This window comes from Monodelphis domestica, chromosome 2 (assembly GCF_027887165.1).
Source record: "Monodelphis domestica isolate mMonDom1 chromosome 2, mMonDom1.pri, whole genome shotgun sequence".
Lineage (NCBI taxonomy): Eukaryota > Metazoa > Chordata > Mammalia > Didelphimorphia > Didelphidae > Monodelphis > Monodelphis domestica.
In genome coordinates, this window is record NC_077228.1 from 153,339,197 (window position 1) to 153,362,507 (window position 23,311).

The following is a 23,311-nucleotide window of genomic DNA, read 5'->3' on the forward strand; positions in this document are numbered from 1 at the left end:
AACTGTGAACTGGTTAAGGAAAAGGGGGGGGGGTGGAGAGGGAAGGAAAGAATATTATTCTTGTAACCAAGTAATAATGTTCCAAATTGACTAATTAAATAAAACTGAAAACAAAATAAAATCTATTTCATACAAAAAAAAATCAAACAGATTTGTGGGGTATGGTCAATGTGGGAATTTGTAGAGCTTGACTGTATTATTTGTTACCAGGGTTTTATTTTGTTTTGTTTTGTTTTGTTTCGTTTCCAGAAGGCCTACCTAAGAGGAAGGTAGAAAAGAGCAAAAGTAAAAGCTTGATCAAATAACCTAATCAATTCACACGCTCATTTACACCTACCAATGGTAGTAAGTGGAAGAGCAGGGATTCAAACTCAGGACCTCTGATACAAAATCTAGTGCTCTTTCTGCACTAAACATAGCTATTTCTTGTCTCTCACTTCTCCCCCATCTATACCTTTTCAAAATTCTCTCCATTCCAGCCCTACTTCATATTCCCCTCCAAAAAGGACTATTCTTTAACTGGTCTCCCCATCACATTTCTAGTGCTGGTAAGACAAGCTCATCAACAGGATTGGAACAGACTCTATTAATGATATTTACTCCTTCTTACCTCATGTCTAATCCTTTTCTGCTGGCTCATGAACTTTGTTCCACCCTTTAAATATAAGTCATTCATATCTCTATGCCTTCTGCCTCTCTATACACTATCAGGTTCCATAGATTTAATTAACATCCATGACACTAGCTGGTACTGTGCATAGAGTGCTAGACATAGACTTGGGGATACCTATGTTCTAATCCTGCCTGAGACATTTGCTAACTGTGGGATCCTGAGCAAGTCACTTAACCTCAATTCCTTCATCTGTAAAATGGGACTAATAACAGTACCTGCCTCACAGGCATTAATTATATGAATCAAATAAAATAAATTTTTTTCACAAATTTTAAAGCACTTTATGAATGTTAGTTGTCATTATCTTCTCCACACAGGCAATCTATAAAACCAGCCCCAATTTCTCACTGAGTTCAAGTCCTGTATTTCCTTTTGCCTGCTAGACATTTCCATTTAGGTGTCCCACCAGCACTTCAAGCTCATTGTGTCCAAAATAGAGCTCATTGTCTTCCTGCAACCCCTACTACAAACTTGCCTCTTTTCCCCAAATTTCCTGTCTCTTTGGATAGCATCGCCATCACTCAGTCCTATAGGATTAAAACCTCAAAATCACCTTTGACTCTTTCCTCATATTTTGCATAAAGCAAAAGTATAGAATACAGAGACTAATGATCTTAGCTTTGGACAGAAACAATTTTTCGTTTGTTTGAAAAGATGATCTAGGATATATCACTGTGCCCAAAACTTTAGCCTTAGAGAAGTGTTTCAAGGAGCTGGTCCCAGAAGAAAGAGCCATCATTCCAACTGGCCAGGCTAACTCTCTGTTTCTACTCTTTTCTGAGGTAGGGAAGGCTACCTATGTCATAGCATTCTAACTAGGAAATCAACCTTCCTTTTCTGCCTTCTACCCATAGCTATCCCAGTGTGGCAGCAGCTAAACAATTGTTATGCCTCTTTCTGCACCTGCCCCCATTTTGCTTGTATCATAATTTAATCAGAGTTCCATGACTGGGTTCTGTTCTCATGTGAGCCCATGAACTTTGCTCTTTTCCATGCTCAAAGACTAAATTATTTTATTTTATTTAGTCAATTTAGAACATTATTCCTTGGTTACAAGAATCATATTCTATCCCTCCTCCCCTAGCCCCACCCTTCCCATAGCCAACACGCAATTCCACTGGGTTTTACATGTGTCCTTGATCAAAACCTAGTTCCATGTTGTTGATGTTTGCACTAAGATGTTCATTAAGAGTCTATATCTCCAATCATATCCCCCTCGACCCATGTAATCAAGCAGTTGTTTTTCTTTTTCTTTTTTTTAATTAATTTATTTAGTCCATTTAGAACTTTATTCCTTGGTTACAAGAATCATATTCTATCCCTCCTCCCCTAGTCCCACCCTTCCCATAGCTGAAGCACAATTTTATTGGTTATTATTTGTGTCCTTGATCAGAACCTATTTCCATGTTGTTGGTGTTTGCATTAAGATGATCATTTAGAGTTTACATCCCCAACCATATCCCCCTTGACCCATGTAATCAAGCAGTTGTTTTTTCTAATGTGTTTCTACTCCCACAGTTTTTCCTCTGAATGTGGATAGTGGTTTTTCTCATAGATTTCTCCAAGTTGTTGAGGATCACTGCATTGCCACTAATGGAGAAGTCCATGACGTTCGATTGTACCACAGTGTATCAGTCTCTGTGTACAAAGTTCTCCTGGTTCTGCTCCTCTCATTCTGCATCAATTCCTGGAGATCATTCCAGTCTCCATGGAATTCCTCCACTTTATTATTCTTTTGAGCACAATAGTATTCCATCACCAACATATACCACAATTTGTTCAGCCATTCCCCAATTGATAGGCATCCCCTCATTTTCTAATTTTTTGCCACCACAAAGAGCTCAGCTATGAATATTTTTGTACATGTATTTTTCCTTATTATCGCTCAAAGACTGAATTCTTAACCTCCAGTTGCTTTGTAAAGATGTGCTCTTGAGAGGTAACATAATCATTTAGTCTTTCTAAACTATTTTCCTCATCTGTAACGTAAGGATAATATTTGTACTCCCTACCTACCTCTTTGGGACATGATCATAGGGTCACAGCTATAAGGAGGCTGAGAGATGGTCATGCCCAACCTCTAGTGTGAAGTTTCTAAGAGATAATGTACACAAAACACTTTGTAACCAGAAATTGCACATAAATATTGACTATTATTGTTGGTGGTGATAGATATAAGTCATATACTCTTAGTATTGAGATATTAGAGTTTATCTAGATGGACTGCAAGGAGATTATATCAGCCAATACTTAAAGAAATTAATTCAGACTGTTCCCTGGAAGGTCAAATACTGAAGCTGAAGCTTAAATATTTTGGCCACATAATGAGAAGACGGGACTCATTAGAGAAGTCCCTGATATTGGGAAAGATTGAAGGATAAAGGAGAAGACAGCGGCGGATGAGATGAATAGATTGTGTCATGGAAACAGTGAATGTGAACTTGGACAAACTTCAGAAGATAGTTGAGAACAGAAAGGTCTGGCATTCTATAGTCCAAGGGGTCACAAAGAGTCCAACAAAAACAAATAAATAAAATCATATTCATTTCCTACTTGAAGCATGAATCCCTTCTAAAAGGAGGTTGCTTAGTAGGGTGCAAACAAATAGACCTGCATAAATTCAACACTACTGGAAAGCTCAAGATGTTATTTTTGTATATGAAGTTCAATGTTATTAGAATTCTAAAACACAATTGATATTGTCTTCATTGTCTCCTATGTAGGCTATAAATTTCTTGAGGGCAGAAACTATTGCTCACATAAACTCTAATCTGAATTATGATGTGAACTCTATAGACAATAAGAGTTTGACAATGGGGAGCGTTATCACACAGTTCATTCTCCATTTGGCAAATCATATCCTTGAATGAAGCCTTGGACTGCTCGACTAGTTCAAACAATTTTTTGCCATTCGTTCAGTAGTGGATTGCTTTTTGGTTCCATGATATCCCCTTTCGCCTACTCCTAATCTTTGTCTTCATCTCTGAAAACTGAGGCCAAATGGAAAATTGTGCATAATAGCAAACCTCAATATTTAATAAGTATTCTTTATACAAATATACCTAGGCTCTCTAGGACTTTTCTTAGGCTTTTCAGAGCTACCAACATCACTACTCTTGTATTATGGGGCCATTATTAATAATTAAATTGTGTTAATGAAACAAAGAGAAGCCACTGCTCAGATGCCAACACAACTTGTTACAAGTGAGAACTCCAAACAAAGACTGATGCAGTAGCTAATGTTTGGCCCCAAACAATGTAATGACTCACACAAACACTTCTCAGAGCAAGAATGAGCATGATTGGACAAACGGCTATGAGACTTTATGCAGCTTGGGGAAGATGGTGCAGATTTGCCTCATAATTAACAATTTTTAATCTATACCTTTTTCTGCCTTCATTTTTTTCTATTGCCAATCATATATACCTGGATTTGTATGTGCTGAGTTCATGTAAAACCAGATCCTACTGTATTCATGTTACTATTATGCCTCATTACCTTTTTAACTTTGAACTAGTCCCATAACCTCTTCAGATCTCAGTGTCCTTATCTACAAATGGGTATAACATTATACTACCTACTACACATGGCTTCTGTTATTGAAACACTTTATAGATGTAAGCTATCATCATTAAGATTTAGGAAACCTAATTGTCAAAGCTTAGCTGATGGCTAGCATTTGGCAAAAGCAAAGACAAAGAGTGCAAACTATTGGACGAGGAAAAACAGTGGAAGGAACTAGAGAATAGTAGATTATGAGAATCAGTTAGGTTTTGCAATGCTCTATCTAGCATTGGACCTGAAGTCAGGGAGACTTGAGTTCAAATCAAGCTTCAGATACTTGCTAGGTATGACTTGGGCAAATCATTTAATCTCTGGTGAATTCCTCACCAGTAAAATGAGAATAATAGCACCTACCTCCAATGGCTGTTATGGAAATAATATGAGATAATATTTATAATGTGCTTTGCAAACCTTAAAGCACTACATAAATTTGCTATTATTATTGGATAAGGAGCTGGATTGTCCCCCAAAAGACTGAAGTTCAAATTTCAGGTTGGGTATTTACTGGCAGCATCACCATTAGCAAATTGCTAAGTTCTCTGAGCCTCGATATCCTCATAAAATGGGGATACCTACAATGATGAGGATGCCTCAGAAATGGAATACACATGAGATAATGGGTGAGAGTACTTTGTAAATCTTAAAAGTACTGTATAAATCATTCATTCTGTTTGAAGAGACAATTATAATATATTTTTTAATAAAGTAGATCTTTATTCTGGTTCTCTTCCTAAATCTGCTGCTAATTTTCCATCTGATCTTGAAAAAAAAAATACTACCCTTATTTTAATGATCTCTCATTTTCTCATCCATTGAGGGTACCCAGAAAGGAGGTTTGCCTCATGACTTGGCATTAGAATAACAGGCTTCAGAAATCCAGGGATGAATCTCGCCCCCGTGTCTCTGACAAGCAGGAATCATTCAGCCCCAGTGCTTCCTGACTACATCTTCTCCAGTCCATGATGGCACATACCAGACTTCAAGCTTTTTATCCTTGCTCTTGTTTAGCATCTGTGTGATTAGATGTTATTAGATCAGGCAGATGCTATCAGGCAATCAAGATGCAAATTGAGTAATTGAGACCCAAATTGCAAAATACCTCATGCTTTACTAGCACCGTATTTAATTTGTGCAATGATTCAAGCATGGATGGAAATATGGTACAATCAATAAGGGTTCCTTCTATTCTCCAACCTATATCCAAGATGGATGTAAAGACCAAACATTGTACCTCTTTCCCTTGGGCCACAAAATCTGTCTTTCCATTGGTACAACTGTTATCTGAGATCTGGCTACTCAGGAAGCATTTGGTCTCCACAAAGGTTAGCAGCACTGACTCTCCAATTGATAGTTATGACAAAAAAAAAAATCATGATTGTCAAATATAACATTTTTATAGTTCCCTTATCTTTAAAGTGGGGATAATATTCCTTGCCTCTTTCATAATATTGCTATGGGTTACCTTTGTAAACTTTAAAGCTTAACCCCCTTAAACCTTGAAGCAAGGTGTTTTTAAAAATAAGTTTTAATTTATGTCTATTTATTCTTTTTTTTTAATTCAGCCTCTTCTCCCCTCTCCACACCATAGGAGATATCCAGCAAAATATATAATGTCTTCTATGTTTCCACTTCTCAGTTCGTTCTCTATAGGTGTACTTTCATAAATTACTCTTCAAATATAAAATCTGTAGATATATATATATATATATATATATATATATATATATATATATATATATATAATGTTCCTTTGGTTCTACTCATCTCACTCTTCATTATCTCATGTGGTTCTTTCCAAGTTTGTTTGTTTTTTTTTTTAACAAATCTGCTCGTTGTCTCTTATGCACAGTAGTATTCCATTACAATCATAATAGCACAATTCGTCTAGTCATTCCCCAATTGATGGACATCTCTTTCTAATTCTCTTCTACCATAAAGAGAATTGCTATAAATATCGTGGAACATGTGCGTTCTTCTCCTTTTTCCCTGATCTCCTTGGGAAAGACCCAACAATTGTGGGTCCAAGGGTATGTACAGTTTTATGACTCTCTGGGAGGAATTCCAAATTGCTCTCCAAAATGGTTGAACCAGTTCACAGTTCAACCAACAGTGTTTGTGCCCCCACTTTTCCACATGCCCTCCAACATTTGTCATTTTAGCCAATCTGATGGGTATGAGATAATGCTTCAAAATTGTTTTGGTCTGCATTTCCCTAATCAGTAGTGGCTTGTAGCATTTTTTTTCTTGTAGCTACATAAGGCTTTAATTTCTTCATCCAAAACTATTCATATCTTATGTCCATTTATCAATTTGAGGATGACTCTTATTCCCATAAATTTGACAAAGTTCTCCATGTATTTTCAATATAAGATCTGTATTTGAGAGACTTTCTGTGAAAAAAATTTTCCTTAATGTTCCGTTTCTAATCCTGGCAACATTTATTTGTACAAACACTTTCCAATTTCATGTACTCAAAATTATGCATTGATGTCTTTGGTTTCTTGTTCCATTCTAGTTATCCCAAGTAGTCTTCACCCTCCAAATCCCAGAGGGCTAACCCATATAGCAAATAAAAAATTTAAAAAAATTTTTTAAACCCTTACCTTCCATCTTGGAATCAATATTGGGTATTGGTTCCAAGGCACAAGAGTGGTAAGGGCTAGGCAATGGGGGTTAAGTGACTTGCCCAGGGTCACACAGCTGGGAAGTGACTGAGGTCAGATTTGAACCTAGGACCTCCCATCTCTAGGTCTGGCTCTCAATCCACTGAGCTACCCAGATGCCCCCAAATTTTTTTAAAGAAAAATAATTTAACACAATTAATTGATCCATTGAAAAAGCCTAAACATAGGCGCAATGTGTAACCCCTGTAAAGATTAAAATTTAGGGGAGATGGGGAGACTGAGGCAGGTAGAAATTAGTTTCTCTCTGCAAGGAGTATTATATTTTTTTAGAGGTTTATTAAAGGCTAAAGATTAAAGAATATACAAGTAAGAAACATGTGTCTAGGCCAGAGGCCTAGACAAAATAACCTCACATCACGCAAGAGACAAGCCTGCTTCAAAACGGAAGTCCAAAAAGAGCCAAGAGCCCCTCAAAAGCCTTTGAATCAGCTTAAATACCTTCTCGATCTCGGCCCAGATGAGATTACAAGGCATTCTGGGGAAGTGCCGTTGCATTCGCCCGGAGTAGCGGGAGTTTGGGGACATGGTGAACTGCCCTCCCTGAGGACCTGTACTAGGGTTGTCCTATCTGTGTCCCCAGGCTGGACGTCATATGAGGATGCTCCAGACATAGGTCATAGGTGAGGAGACCTAGGCACCTAAGCCAGAAACATTGGGAAACTGATCCTTGGTTAAAGGAGAAGAAATAAGAGGGGATTCCAGGGAGTTCTGCTGAGAGATAGCCATGTGGAGAATTACCTCCTCTCTTTTCCCCTACTTTTCCCCTGTCCCTCCTGCTCCTGACCAGCCCCTCCCTTCCCCCCCAATCACTCCTCCTCCCCTCACCTACTCTGTTGCAACCCAAACAACAAACCAAGCAGCAGTAATCACAGACAATTCAAATGAAGACCAATCCTCTCCAAGGGAATTTGTAAATATTACACCTCATAGACCTTTGACTCTACAAGACATTGAGCGGTTCAAAGAAAATATTCCTTCCTTTGAAGATGAACCCTTTGTAGTCATAAGAAATTTTGAAATCATTTACATATTCTACAATCCAACCTGGTCAGAGGTAGAAGATTTAATGCATGCTCTGCTAACAGAGGAAGAAAGGAATAAGGTTCTTTCTCTTGTGAATGAGGCTCAGGGATTCAGGGCTGTTCACTGGCCGACAGAAGATCCTAAATGGGACCCAAATTTAGAGGAAGATTACTTAAGTCTATGTCATGCTAGGGATGCACTACTAGAAGCAATGAGGGGCTCTTTTTGGACTTCCGTTTTGGAGCAGGCTCGTCTCTTGCGTGATGTGAGGTTATTTTGTTTAGGCCTCTGGCCTAGGCACATGTTTCTTACTTGTATATTCTTTAATCTTTAGCCTTTAATAAACCTCTAAAAAATATAATACTCCTTGCAGAGAGAAACTAATTTCTACCTGCCTCAGTCTCCCCATCTCCCCTAAATTTTAATCTTTACACCCCTGTAGAACTCCTGCTCCATGAATGGGTTGTGTTGTTGTTAATATCGATCTTGTTATAGGTTGTTGGTGTATATATAGCTGATTGAACTGTTAGGGTCACCAGGTTGTAAACAGTGGATGAATTTGCTGGACACAGCTTAATCCAACACTTATTCACTATCAAGAGAGGCAGGGACAGGATAAAGGAGGTCAAAATAAAGTAGGAAAACTCTTACCCTAATTCTAAGATTTCTAAATATACCCCCCAATCTAATCTGCAAGGATTTGCTTCTTGTTCACCAAGGGTGAACCTCCTTAAACCATTCACAACTGTCTACCTAAACCCAATTCTATCTATCTAAACTTATACTCATATATGCACATAAAATATTACTAACCTCCTTAACTGATATATCAAAAGTAGTCACAAGTTGCCTTCTCTAACTGTTTAAATCTGACAGTTAGAACTCTTCCCAGCTAGGGAGTCAGACCTCACGCTGTTTCAGTGAGAGCCAAACAGCATCCCCACTGGCAGCTGCTTCTCCCTTCAGGAGGACAGCTCTCACCAAACAAAACTCTTCCCCCCTTCACAGATGTTCTTTTTAAGATTTCAAAGTTAATTTTTACTAAAATTACTAACTCAGAGGATCCAGAGAAAAGTCACCAACCACCTCAGGAGAGTGGCCCCGACTTCTCTCACCGTCCTCCCAGCATGCCAATCTTCCTTAAAGTGACCACTGTGATTTCCCCCTAGCCGTGCATTACAGGAACAAGGGAAAAAAATTCTTTCTCTGGTATTGATCTCTAATAGAATTATGCTAGATTAATAACTAATTAAACCTAACAGTTGGCTAGGGGTGTCTAGAGCAGAGGTTAATTTTTGTGTCATGGACCATTTTGGCAATATAGTGAAACCTGGAGACCTCTTTTAGAATGATATTTTTAAAATAGAGCAACTTTGTGGCATTCACATTGGACTTGGAGCTTGGAAGACCCAAGTTCAAATCCCATCTCAGGTACTAATAAGCTGTATGACCCTGGGCAAATCACTTAAACTCTGCTCAAATATAAATGGAGGTAATAGTACCTACCTTACAGGATATATATCGAATGAGATAAAATTTGTACAGCAGAATAAGTCCTGTGTTGAGCTTAGTGTCTGGTGCATAGCAGGTGCTATATTGTTAGTTGCTATTGTTATCAAATGCATAAAATAAACTTCATAGGAAACAAGATTAAAATTCATAGGAACAATATTGAAAAAATCTCTAAAGAAAAAGAATGCAATCACATGTGAACTAGAGATGGGTCTAAAAACTACAGTAATTGCAAATTAGTGAAGAGTGCAACCTATGTTTTGAGATATCTGCAACAACTATAATGGAATAAAATGGGATGTGATTTCTATTGGTGACTAGGTCCCAGGCACTGATAATACTATTGCGATTTGTTGCCTATATTCATGAATGAAGGAAATACCAAATTTCATTTAGAAGTTGGTGATGTGAATTTTTCCCATCCAAATCACAGACCCTTGGATATCTGTCCATGGACCTAGGTTAAGAATCCCTGCACTATAGAAATGGAAGTTATTATTATCATGATTATTATTATATACTGTGCCAGTTCATACCTAGTCTAGAAATTTAACAAGCAATGGAAAAAAGTCCTCGGGGCTATTCAAGTTCATTAGTCTTTCTGTAGACAGCTGTAGATCAGCATTGCAGTGCCAGCATAACCACCATTAGTGTTGAGGAACTGGTGAATTAACCTCTGAGGAGCTACTAATGTCCAGAATTCCAAAGAAGAGGAGAGGTAGCTTGTAAAGTCTTAAAAGGAACTCCTGGAATCTCCCCTAAAAGTCTTACCCCAGGAGATTCTGTCCTCAAGGCAGCAAAATACCCTTCTCCATCCACTGAAAAGGCAGTCTTTGCTGGGGTTACTGTTGCTTAGCTTGCACCACCCAATTCTCACTATTCTTTTATGTAAATAAAAGATGTGAAAAGGGAGAAGCCCTCATTTAAGCAAAGTTGAGGAGACCCTCCATATTTTTCTGTTATCCTTAATGTGATTGTGTCTGATATACTATGACCAGTTCTTATGCACCACTGGATGTACCAATAATCAAAAAACGATGACAAAAACCCAAACCCACAAAAAAAAAACCCACCTATAGACAAAGGAATCTTGAGAGAATGCAAAAAAGAAGGGGAAAAGTGAGTGAATGAGTCAAAAACGGTTTTAAAAATAGGCATCCCAAAAGTTAAAAATCCAAAATCATAGAGAAGGAATGAAAAAACACAAAATCAGAACTCTATAGACAGTTGGTTCTCCTTTCCCTGATCCCCACAGGGGAAAAAAGAATAGAAAAAGCAATGAAATTTAACAAACTTAACTAGGAGGAACTTCTGACAAAAACTCAAATAAAAAGTATGCTCTAGAGGTCCCAGTAAGTGGATAGACCAGTCAAACAAGGGAAGCAAGAAGCCAGTCAAACAGATCTCCTGACCTTTAAAACCAAAGCCAATTTGGACCAAGCTCAAATAAAGCTTCATCTTCTCTTGGTTCACTTAACCTCTGTCCTTTTTTTTTTTTTTTTTGGAAAAATTTTAAATCTTAATTGAGGCAGAGCAAGGCAAGGTACTTACAGACACTTGACAGGGGTAGGTAGGAACTGAACCTGTGACTGCAAGTGAAGAACTCTTTCCAGTATCAATAGACACCTTCTTTGTAACTTATTACTCTAAAAAACCACCTAGAGAATTGAGAAGTAATTTGTCCATAGTCCATGCAGCCAGTGTTTGTGAAAGGTAGAATCTGAACCCAGGTTTTCCTAACTTCAGTCCAGTTCTCCATTCACTACATCACACTGCCTCTCAAATAAAAACCCTGGAGGAGGGGGCAGCTAGGTAGCACAAAAGATAGAGTGCTAGGCTGGAAGCCAGGAGGACCAGGGTTCAAATGTGGCCTTGGACACTTCCTAGCTGTGTGACCCTAAGCAAGTTATTTAACCCCTATTACCTAGACCTTACTGCTCTTCTGTCTTAGAATAGATACCAAGCCAGAAAGTAAGAGTTTAAAAAGAAAAGACTCTTAGGAATTGCTTAGATGACAGATTATATTTTTAAATAATAGTTTCTATATGATGTCAAAGTAACCTTCCATTCAAAATTGCTATTTCCTTTTTCTTTAGTCAGTGGTAAGAGAGTTAATGAGTATGGAAATAGAAATGATGGTTGGCATTTTTAAAGCAATTTAGAATATTTTCAAATAAAGTAATTTATAGTTCATACTTTTGAAACATAAACTATACCCCCCCAAAAGGGTATTATCCATGCCTTTTGACACAGAGATTCCACTTTTGGATTTATAGAGAGACCACTGATAAGAAAATCCCAAAATACACCAAAATATTTATGGCAATATCTTTTGTGATAGCAAATACTTGGAAATAAAATAGATGTCAGTTGATTGGAGAATGACTCAACAAACCATGGTACATGACTGTGATGGAATATTGCTTTTCTATAAGAAATAATGGATGTAGGGGCAGCTAAGTGGCACAGTGAATAGAGTGCCATGCCTAGAGTCAGGAGGACCTGCCAATCTGGCCTTAGACACTTCCTAGTTGTGTGACCTTGGGCAAGTCACTTAGCCCCCATTGTGTGGCCCTTGCCCTTCTGCCTTAGTTTCTAGGACATAAAGTAAAGGTTTAAAAAGATAGATGTGATGAATACAAAGACACATGGAAAGAGCTACGTGATCTAATACAGAGCAAAACAGGCAGAGCCAAGAAAACAACATATGTAATTAATTCAACAATGTAACTGGAAAAGACAACCACACACACACACACACACAAATCAAAACTTAATGCTGCAAAATTATAAAGAATAAGTCTGGCTTGAAATAAGAAAGATGAGATTACCCTTTAGCAGAAGTGGAAAATATACAAGTGTTTTACACTGCACATATTTTTAGACTTTTTCAACAGAATGATCACTTGCGATGATTTTTTTCCTCTCTCCTTTTATGTCTTAAAAATATATTTGTTATTTGGGATAGCTCTGTGGGAACGAAAGGGGAAAGATACTGGAAACAATTATAGTGACATTAAAAACCAAGAGATATCAGTAAAACCATGATTTTTAAAAATGAGAGTTGGGACTACCACATGGGGCTGTGATAGGTCTAAGGCTATGGGTGCCTCAACTTTGCATGCTGTGTTTTGGGCAGTCCCAGTTTCAAGACCAAATAGTAACAGATACATTTAGGTAGCATTTTTCCATTTACAAAGCACTTTCTTCTCAACAACTGTTAGAGCTGAGGAGTACTTTTTGATAGGTAAGAAATTGAGTCTCAGCAGGCTTAAATGACTTGCTTAAGACAATGTAATGACCAACGTTTAACAGAGTGGTCAGATTCCTGGGCCAGGGCTCTCTTCACTAAGTTATGCTGTCTCTAGGATAAAGGGTACTTTTGATAAAGTTTTGCAAAAAGGAATATTCTTTGTCAGATCTGATTTGGGGGGTTTGGTCATTATAGCTATGGGAAAGATTACAATAGGCTCAGAGTCAGTCAGTTGGCAAGCATTTATTAAGCTCCTACTATGTGCCAGGCACTCTGCTAAGCCTTGGGGATACCAAAAAAAAAAAAAAGCAAAAGACAGTCCCTGCTCTTAAGGGGGTCAGAATCTAGTGGGGAAGACAACATGATAACAACATGTTCAAACATGATAAATTGAAGATAACCATCAAAGGGAAGGCACTAGGAGTAAGGGATATCAGGAAAGAGGAACAGATCAGGTCAGATCTAACAAAGAATTCCTTTTTGCAAAACTTTGTTAAAAATACCCTTTCTGGCAAAAAAAAAAATTGCTACTCAGCAATACAATGATCCAGGACAGTTCTGAAGGACTTAGGATAAAGAATGCTATCCTTCTCCAGAGAAAGAACTGTTGGAGTCAGAACACAGATCAAATACATTTTTCACTTTAGTTTATTTGAATTTTTATTTGAGGGGGTTTGTTTGATGATTGCTTTCTGTTTTTAATTGGTCCCCCTAATTCCCACCCTTATTTTACTTCCCTTTTTGCCTCCCCCCCCCCCTTCTCTTCTTATTCCCCTTTTGTTTTCTTTACGGTCTTTTTAAACTACACCCCCCATCCTCTCCCTTGCATTGCTTCCCTCCCCACCAAGTCCATTTGTTACTCTTCTACTTCCCTATAGGGCACAAATCAATTCTCTGCCTCAATGTATTTGATTGTTCTTCCTCTTTGAGGGAATTTTCAATGCATGTAAGAATTGAGTATTTCCTATCTCCAACCTCTTTACCCTTCTACCCTTCCAATGTATTGATTTTCTCTCCCCTCCTGCCATGCACTTCTTTGTGACATATAAATTTACCCCAATTTGTTTCTTTTCCCATTTCTCTTAGTATCAACCTCTTTTTTTTAAACTCTATTTGTATATATATATGTGTGTATATATATATATATACACATATGTTTGGGCATTTCATCCTTTATAGTTTGTCATTGTTCCCTCTAAGTATAATTCTTCTAGCTACCCAGGTGATAACAATTTTTAAGAGTTATCAATATCCTCTTTTCTTGTAAGGATACATATTTTAACTTATTGGGTCCCTTAAGAAAAGTTTGTTTATTGTTTTGTTTTGGATTTTTTTTCCCCTTTCTTAATTACCTTTTGATGATTCTCTTGAGTTCTGTATTTGAGCATCAACTTTTCTGTTCAGGTCTGGTCTTTTCTTTATAAATACTTGGAATTCTTCTATTTTATTAAATGACCATACTTCCCCCTCTAAGAATATAGTCAGTTTTGCTGGGTAGTTGATTCTTGGTTGTAGACCTAGCTCCCTTGCTTTCCGGAATATTATATTCCATGCCTTTCAGTCCTTCAGTGTAGATGCAGCCAGATCCTGTGTTATCCTGACTGTAGTTCTATGGTGTCTGAATGACTTCTTCTTAGCAGCTTGTAATATTTTTTCCTTGGTCTAGTAGTTCTTGAATTTGGCTATAACAATCCCCAACTGACAACAACCAGGAATAAGTACAGGAGGTGATCTGCGGATTCTTTCAATCTCCACTTTTCCCTCTTGTTCTAGAATGCTGGGGCAGTTTTCTTGGATAATTTCCTGTAGGATGGATGTCCAGGCTTTTTCTTTTGTCATGGCCTTCTGGCAGACCAATGATTTTTAAGTTGTCTCTCCTGGAATGATTTTCTAAATCTTCTGTTTTGTGAATGAGGTGTTTCATATTTTCCTCAATTTTTTTCATTCTTTTGATTTTATTTTATAGTTTCCTGCTGCCTTGTGAAGTTGCTTGCTTCTAATTGTTGTATTCTGGTTTTTAAAGATTGAATTTCATCCCTGGCTTTTTGGTCATCTTTCTCCTTCTGGTCTGATTTTCTTTGGAGGTCATCTTTTTTCTTCTTTGCCTCATCGTTCATCTCCTTTGCCTCATCATTCATTTTCTTTGCCTCATCCTTCATCTCCTTTGCCTCATTTTCAAGCTGATTAATTTTGGCTTTCAAGACACTATTTTCGCATTTTAGTTCAAGTGCCTTTGTTTCCAGATGATTTATCTTGCTTTTTAAGTTCTTTTCCCAGTTATCTTCAGCCTCTCAATTGTGTTTTAAATTGTATTTTGAGTTCTTCCAAAGCCTGTGTCCAATTTGCTGGGGTTTCTATGTTTTTGCTTGACATTCCTTGATCCTCCTCTGTTCCAGTTGATCTTTGTTCAATGCCTGTATAGAAGCTGTCGATTGTAATTTCTTTTTTCTTTTTCTGTTGTTTGCTCATATTTTCCCCTTCTTTTCCCCCTATAGTTGCCTGCACTCTTGCTCCTCTCATTGTGTGCTTAATCTGTGGGTTTGGGCTTTTCAGTCAGTCTTCACCCTTGGAATTTAGCAAGGCACTCAGCAGCCTGTTGGGGAGGGGTGTTGAAGCTTGAACTTCCTGGCCCTCAGAAGGCTTGATGAGATTAAGCCCAGCTGAGTTGAACTTGCAGAGTTGGATGTACCCTAAGGCCAAAAGGGGTGTGTGTGTGTGTGTGTGTGTGTGTGTGTGTGTGTGTGTGTGTGTGTGTGTGTGTGTGGAGTATCTCCACTGCTGTGTCTAGGCTGGGTCCTCTGTGCTTCTCCTTGAGCTGTCTCCCAGCCACCGGTATTTGGAGCCCTGAGCCTGGCACAGCTTTGCCCGCAAGGTACTCCCTCCAGGCTAGCACAGTTGCCAGCCCAGAGATTCCAGTCACTGCTGGAGGCTCAGTACTGTGGGTGGAGGAGAGGTCCTGGGACCTTTCTTCTTCCTTCCCCTTAAACACCAGTGTTCTCGAATTCAGGTTTTTTGGGGGTGTACTTTTTAAGTTGAGTCCAGCAAGAGGGTTCCTTACCTCTGTCCTGTTGTTAGACTTGGTTTTCAGTCCCCTAGGAGCATTTGGTTTATAATTGGTGAGGAAGGGTTTTCAGAGGTCTGAACTTTCAATGCCTCTACACTGCCATCTTGACTCTGCTTCTCCTATATAATTGTTTTCTTACCAAAAACAACAATATAAAAATGTTTTGCATGATAATACATATATAACCCAGACCAAATTGCGTGCCATCTCCAGGAAGTGGAGGAGGGAAAATTGTTATTACAATTTACATCTTGTAAAATAAAATATCTTTTTTTAGAGTACCCTTTCTCCTAGAGACAGCATGGGTTAGTAAAGAGAGACCTGGCCCAGGAATCTGACCACCACTGTCCCAACTTGGTCACTATGTGGTCTTAAGCAAGTCATTTAATCCTGCTAAGATACAATTTCTTGTCTGTCAAATGCAAATAGTCATACTTGTACCCCTCAGCTCTGAAAAATGTTGAGAAGAAAGTGCTTTGTAAACCAAAAAGTGCCATCTAAATGTAACTATTATTATTTAGTCTTAAAATTGGGAGTATCTAAAACACAGTGGGGTTGAAGGAATCCAGGAAATCCTAGAGCTGGAAATGAGGAGGGAGAGAATTCTAGGCAGTGAAAAGGCATGGAGTTAAGAAATGGAGTATTATATATATATGGGTAAATGATTTGGGGTTTAGGCTTTAAAAGATTTCTCTATAGCAAAAATGAATAATATGGAAATAGGTAACAAGTGATAACATTTGTGCAACCCAGTAGAATTGCTTGTTGGCTCTGGGAGTGGGGAGGGAAGAGGGGAAGGAAAGAAAATGAATCATGGAAACAAGAAAAAATATTTTAAAATAAATTAATTTGTTCAAAAAGAGTATCTTATTTAAGGAATGGCAAGGAGGAGCATATTACTGGATTCTAGAATATATATATATATATGTATATATATATATGCATATGTTTTAAGAACCCTAGAAAGGCAGGAAGGGACTAAGTTATGAAAGGCTTTGAACATCAAACAGAGGATTTTCTATTTATACTGGAGATGATAGGGAGCTTGTGGAATAAGGTGAAAGAGGAGTATGGAGAGTAAGAATGATATCCTTAGATCTGTACTTTATGAAGATAAATTTGACAATTAAGTGGAGAATGGGATGGAACAGGGAAAGATTTGAAACAGATAAACCAATCATCAGACTATTGCAATAGTCCAGGCATGAGATGATGAAGACCTGCCAGAGGATCATGACAAAGTCAGAAGAGAGAAGAGGGTATGTATAAGAGATATTAAAGGAGAAAGGACAGGTCTTGACAACTAATTAGATTATAGGGGTTGAAAAAAAGTGAGGAGTTGAGAATGACACCTAATTTGAGAACCTGGATGACTAGGAGAATTGTGAAGCCCTGAATAGTAATAAGGAAGTTTGTATGTTACGGGAAAGAAAATTATTTCAATTTTGGACATTATGAATTTAAGGTGTTTATGAGACATCCAGTTGGAGATGTCCTTTTGGCAATTGGAGATGCAAGCTTGGAAGTTAAGAGAGAGGTTAAGACTGAATATATAGACCTGAGAATCAGCTTAGAGGTTGTAATTGAATCCAGAGGACCTGAAGAGATCTCCAAGTGAAATAGTATAGAGGGAGAAAAGAAAAGGGCTCAGGACAGACCCCTGAAGAACAAGCAAGGTTAATAAGCATGACCTGGATGAAGATGCAGCAAAGGAGAATTAGAGGTCAGAGAGATAGGAGAGAATTCAGATAGATTAGTGTCATAGAGAGAAGAGACTGATCGAGAGTGTCAAAGGCCAAGAAGAATGAGTAATTTAAAAAAGCCTTTAAATTGATTTGGCAATCAGGAGATCACTGGTAACTTGAAGAGAGTAATTTCTATTGATAGATCCAAGTCTGTGACTGTTCAAGAAGCTCCAACTAGCTCCATAACTCTTCACATCCCATCTTGAACAGTGGTACACAATCAGGCTTGGTATTTCTGTGGGAAAAGGGAAAAGTGGAATTGTTTTGACACTATGCAAAAAAGAAAACTTTCTCTTCCCATTTCTAGCTCTTCCTTTGGTTGTTATTTCAGATGAAACTACTGCTAGGAACCTTGCTTCAGCGCTGATCATAGGTTCCAGCACCTCTCCTGATCCCGACCTGTGGATTTTTGTTGATAACTTCTGCACCTCCATCCCCCTGTGATTCTCGTGCCCCAGGTCATTAGACCTCCCCTGACAACAGGTAAGAAAGCTCACTTGTTATGATTCTGTGGCTACAGAATACTACAAAATACTCCTAAGGTCTGTGTGTTTCTTGCCAACATCTCTGGAATGCCAGGAAGGAGCCAGTTCTATTTCATTCTTCTTCTGGTTACCTTCTTGCTCTCAAGCCTTGTGAAGGTTCATCCCCTTAGCTCAAGTCCAGGTCCCCATGGCAGAAGCTGAGTTGCCAAAATCATCTTTTTATAACATTTCAGTTCTCCTCCTCAAGCTTCCTAGGGTTGCTTGTTCTACATAACTTCACCCCAGTTTGCAGTGTGGATTTTGGGGTAGGGTGATAGAGGAAGTAGTAGGGGGAACCCATTCTTCCTAGAATATAGAATTTACTTTGAGAAAATCCCACTTTGGGTCCCCCCACCCCCAAACTTGCTAAATGGTAACCTCTGCTTAAAATGGCCAAAGGAAGCCTTGAATGGGAGGGAAAAAATGGAGCTGCTACGAAGAAGCAAAAGGCAACCTTTTACGTGAAGGGTGTATATGGAAGGGAGAGGGCTATGTATATGAAGCTCAGGGTATTTTTTAGAACCAGCAAGTAAGATTCTCCTAGTTTTCATCATTCACCCACTCCTCATCATTCCATTTAGCCTAGTCTGCAACAAAAGGTGAGAGGGATCCAAAAGGCAGTGCTAGAATCAGCCCAATATGAAACACCCTATGTATAGCTAGGGATGGTAGGGAGAGCAGAAAGAAAGAGGCAAAATGAAGACTGGAGAATCTGAGCTTTTTTGTATTCTCCCAAAAGAACCATGTATATGTGCATGCTGTTTATAGCCCTATAGGAGTAGGGAGCCTTGAACATGGTATTAGGAAATCACTAGACATGGATACTAATTCAAATCATTTCATCTCTCTGAGTCTATAGATAATTATCTCTAAAAACCAATTGGATGTACTAGTTTATCCCCCTGGCCCCTTCTAGACCTTATGTTCTTTGATCCTTGGTTGAGTTGAATTCCTCCTGTGTGCAAAGTCCTGTAGAAAATTGGAGGGAAATAAAGGTGGGGTCCTGGGAGTTTGGGTTTTTGCAATCCAGTTTTAGGGATAGGATTTGTATATACCCATGCATAAAAACAGCTAAAGAAAATGTTGGATAGAAATACAGTAAAAGTAAATAAATTAACAGCCTATAAACTGAATAAGTTTTGATGAGTTGGAAGTGATGCAAAACAGATTAAGTTTTTTCATACTGTGCATATGCAGGGAGTTACACTTTTCAACCTTGTCTTTGGAATGTCCTTCAGTCTTTAAGAAATTTTGTAGAATCAGAGAGTTCAGAAGGGACCTCAGAGAGCTTCCATTAGGATCAACATATCCAAAATCCTTTAACAAGTACAACAGGGGATCATAGAACCTTTGCTTAAAGAACTGTGATGAAAGGAAGCCCACTGACTCCCATAATACTGTGGGAAGCTCAAAGTATTAGGAAGTGCGGTCTTCTGGGACCAAACAAAACAAAAACTTAATCCTTCCACTTGGCAGTGGATAGAGTGCTTGACCTGGAGTAGGGAAGACTCAAATCCAAACTCAGTCTCATACTAACTGTGACCCTGGGTAAGTCACTTATCTTTTGTTCGTCTCAGTTTTCCCTTATATAAAATGGAGATAATAATGGCTGCAATTCCCTGGGATTTTTGTGAGGTTAAAATAAGATAATATTTATAAAGTGCTTAGTAAACCTCAAGGTATTATATAGATGGTAGCTATTATTATGTTATTACAATATCTTTTCATGCCCAGGCTAAAGATGCCCCCTTCCTTTGATAGATTTTTCATAAAATGTCAGCCTGAGGTCTTTCTCTACCCTAGTTGCCATTCTCTGCACATTGTACAGTTTATCAATGAAAGCCCATAATTGTGATGCCTAGGATTAAAAGTCCAGATCCTGCCTAAAGCACATCTAAGACTCCTTCATCATTGAAAAACCTTTACTAGATTCTACCTTCCCTCCAGCTATCATCCCATATCTCTCCTCCTCTTATCAGTTACATTCCTTTAAAAAGGAATTTCTCCACTTTTAGTCTCTTTTGGGATCAGGGAAGACCAGGAGGGAGAGAGAGAATTTGCCGTCTCTGAATTTAGGCTCCCCAGGCCCAAGGGTAACCATCCTTGCTACATCACACTTTTTAAACAAGGTTGTCATTGTTGTTTAGTCATTTCAGTCATGTCCAGCTCTTCATGACTTTGGGGGTTTCTTGGATAAAATACTTGAGCGGTGTGCCTTTTCTTTCTCCACCTCATTTTACAGATGGGGAACTGAAGCAAAACAGGGTTATGTGACTTGTCCAGAGTCATACAGCTAATAAGTGCCTGAGGCCATATTTAAACTTGGGGAAATTGAGTCTTCTTAACTCCAGACCTGCTACTCTATGCATTGGGCCAACTAGCTGCCCTTAAACAAAGTAGTTACCTGATAAATGAAAAATCCAGAGGAAAAAGACTGGTCTAAATGCCAGGATAATATCTTCCTGCTCTTTGTTGTGCAATGACTAGAAATTATTTTTTTCCCTTTACACAACACAACAAGGATTTGTCTTTGGTCAGCTTCCTACTCCGAGTCCTTAATTATGATGGCTCTCTCCAAATGATTCTTATTAGATGCAGTATGTTTAAGTCAGAGCATAGCTATAAGATGCCACCATAGAGCACTTGGCATTACATTCGTTTGTTTGGGGGCCAGAAAAGTATGGAGTCTCTAAAGCCTACATTAGGAGAAATTATCCCAAGGGACTGGGCAGAGAGATAAATATGGATGAAGCCTGCAAAAAAAAAGCCCTCTGAACTTGGTCACTGATGACTATTGATCTAAGAGTTTCAGTAGACAAGCTAGATAGTACAAATAAATAGACAGACAGATAGATGGAGAGAGAGAGAGAAAGAGAGAGATACATAGATAAATAGATGGACAGACAGATAGATAGATAGATAGATAGATAGATGATAGATAGATACACGATTGATAGATAGACAGTTACACAGATAGATAGACATATACACAGATAGATGGATACACTTATAGATAGACAGACTGATAGATAGACAGATATAAACATAGATACATAGATATATGTGTATGTAGACGATAGAAAGAGACAGACAGATAGACAGAGACAAGACAGATCCAGACATAAATTATATATAATACCATTCTTCCATGTAACTAATAGCCAATAATTGTCTTATAATCTTAATACCCAGCCAAGTCACTGAAAAAGTCTTCTCTCTTTTAGAAAGGAAAGGAAATTGGCATTTCCAATGATGCACATGTTTGCACATGCATACACATGACATTAAGATAATTCTCCCAAACTATTATTAGCTCATTAAACTTACTGAGGTAATAGAGCAAACAACTGATTTTGAAAGTGCTATTGGACAAAGAGAGCATTTAGGTTTATAGCTTATGAAGTCAATTATAATGGTAGTACTAGAAGATGGCAATCAGGGGCTTGAACTTTCTGTTCCCATTTATTAACCGTGCCTAGTATTGATAGACAATTGGGTACTAAGAGATTTTCAAGGAATTTCATGCCATTTGGTCAGACTTTTCCTATCCATTTGGGGGATGAAGCATGACTTTTATTGCACGAATGTTTACAATCTGGGGATAATAGGCACATTATTATGTTCACTGGATTTTACAGCTTTCTAATTCTCTCACTTTGGCAGTTTGGGGGAAAACAGAATGAAAGAAGGCATGTCTAATAACAGCACAACCAGTATCTCTCAAGCCCGAAAAGCTGTGGAGCAACTCAAAATGGAAGCCTGTATGGACAGGATAAAGGTAAGTGGGAGCCCACCTTTCTACTACATTGAACTAACACTTTGTTTTCAGCTTTAAAAAATGAAATCTTCCCCCGATCTGGCTGTTGCCAAAAGAAATCATGTGAGATGAAAAACGTCACCTTGCAAAACACCCACCCAAATTTGGCAAGCTGTAACATTTACAAACGAGTGTTTGCCTCAGACTCCTTAGTGTGCCCAAGTATTAAAATGATGCAAAATACACAGTGTGCGTGAAATCCTAGAGGAGGCACCAAAAATAGCCTCGCATTCATCTCAGCTCTATTTAGCTCAGTTGTCATGCCAATAAGCAAGGGAGAGTTTTTAACAATGAGACCAATCACAATTTCTCAGCCCGCCATGTGTGTTCTAAGTTAGACAACATCTGATATCTTGACAAGGGCATCTTTGAGAGGTAAAACATCAGAACTTACAACATGTTTATCAAATGTTCCTTTGGGGAAAGAGAGGAAAGGGGGAAAGGAGCCCTCTGTGTGCTCATTTAGCTGGGTGTGGAATTCTTTGTGCTGGGAGAGCTGAAGCAAGAACAAACCAGCTATTAACCAGATGCTATCTAGAGGTTCATGGGAGGCCAGGCAAAGCCCATCACATTAAAATGCATTGATGTTTTGTTTTTGTTTTTGTTTTTTAAGTTTTTGAATTAATTTATTTAGTCAATTTAGAACATTATTCCTTGGTTACAAGAATCACATTATTTCCCTCTCTCCCCTCCTCCCATCCCTTCCTGTAGCTGACTTGCAATTCCACTGGGTTTTACATGTGTCCTTGATCAGAACCTATTTCCATGTTGTTGGTGTTTGCATTAGGATGTTCATTTAGAGTCTACATCCCCAGCCATATCCCCTCAACCCATGTATTGAAGCAGTTGTTTTTCTTCTGTGTTTCTACTCCCACAGTTTTTCCTCTGAATATGGACAGTGTTCTTTCTCGTAGATCACTCCAAGTTGTTCAGGATCACTGAAATGCATTTGATGTTTTGACAATTGAGATGGTATTAATAATCTGTAATAAGTATGGGCAGAAAAGTAAAAATGCATAGTGTTAAAGCTGAGTGCCAGACTCAGCTCTTGCTTGCTCAAGCATCTGGAGCTGAGAAAGGTAATGTGCTCATCTCTGTCTTCACTTTCACTGTCAAATTTAATAGAGAAAAAAAGAGATATTTATATCTGATACTGCCAATGCCACCCTATCCACTTTCTCAATTTCTTGCTTTCTAAATTTTCTCTATCTATCCTTCATCACTTTATTGAAAAAGATCACAAAAAAGTCACCCCTGACCAAATTCAAAGTCTTTTTTCTAGTCCTCATCCTCCTTGTCCAGTTCTTACTAATAATCTCTCCTTCCTTGGCTTCTGAGATATCACATTATCCTGGTTTTTCTTCTGTCTCTCTCTTTTTGTTTTTCCTTCATTGACTTTTTCATCCTCTTCCTGACCTTTTTAGGTGCATACTTCCCAATGTTCTGACTTT

The 23,311-nt window shown here is 38.3% G+C and overlaps 1 protein-coding gene across 1 annotated transcript in view; it reads left to right on the forward strand.

The window, feature by feature from the left end:
* The window catches only part of GNG4 (G protein subunit gamma 4), a 91,133-nt gene that overhangs the window by 35,447 nt on the left and 32,375 nt on the right, over window positions 1–23,311 (forward strand). The window contains exons 2-3 of the mRNA XM_007481582.3: window positions 17,851–18,002; window positions 21,707–21,821. Of these exons, the coding sequence (XP_007481644.1) occupies window positions 21,723–21,821 (99 nt within the window). The 5' untranslated portion in view covers window positions 17,851–18,002; window positions 21,707–21,722. The remainder of the gene's footprint in view (window positions 1–17,850; window positions 18,003–21,706; window positions 21,822–23,311) is intronic.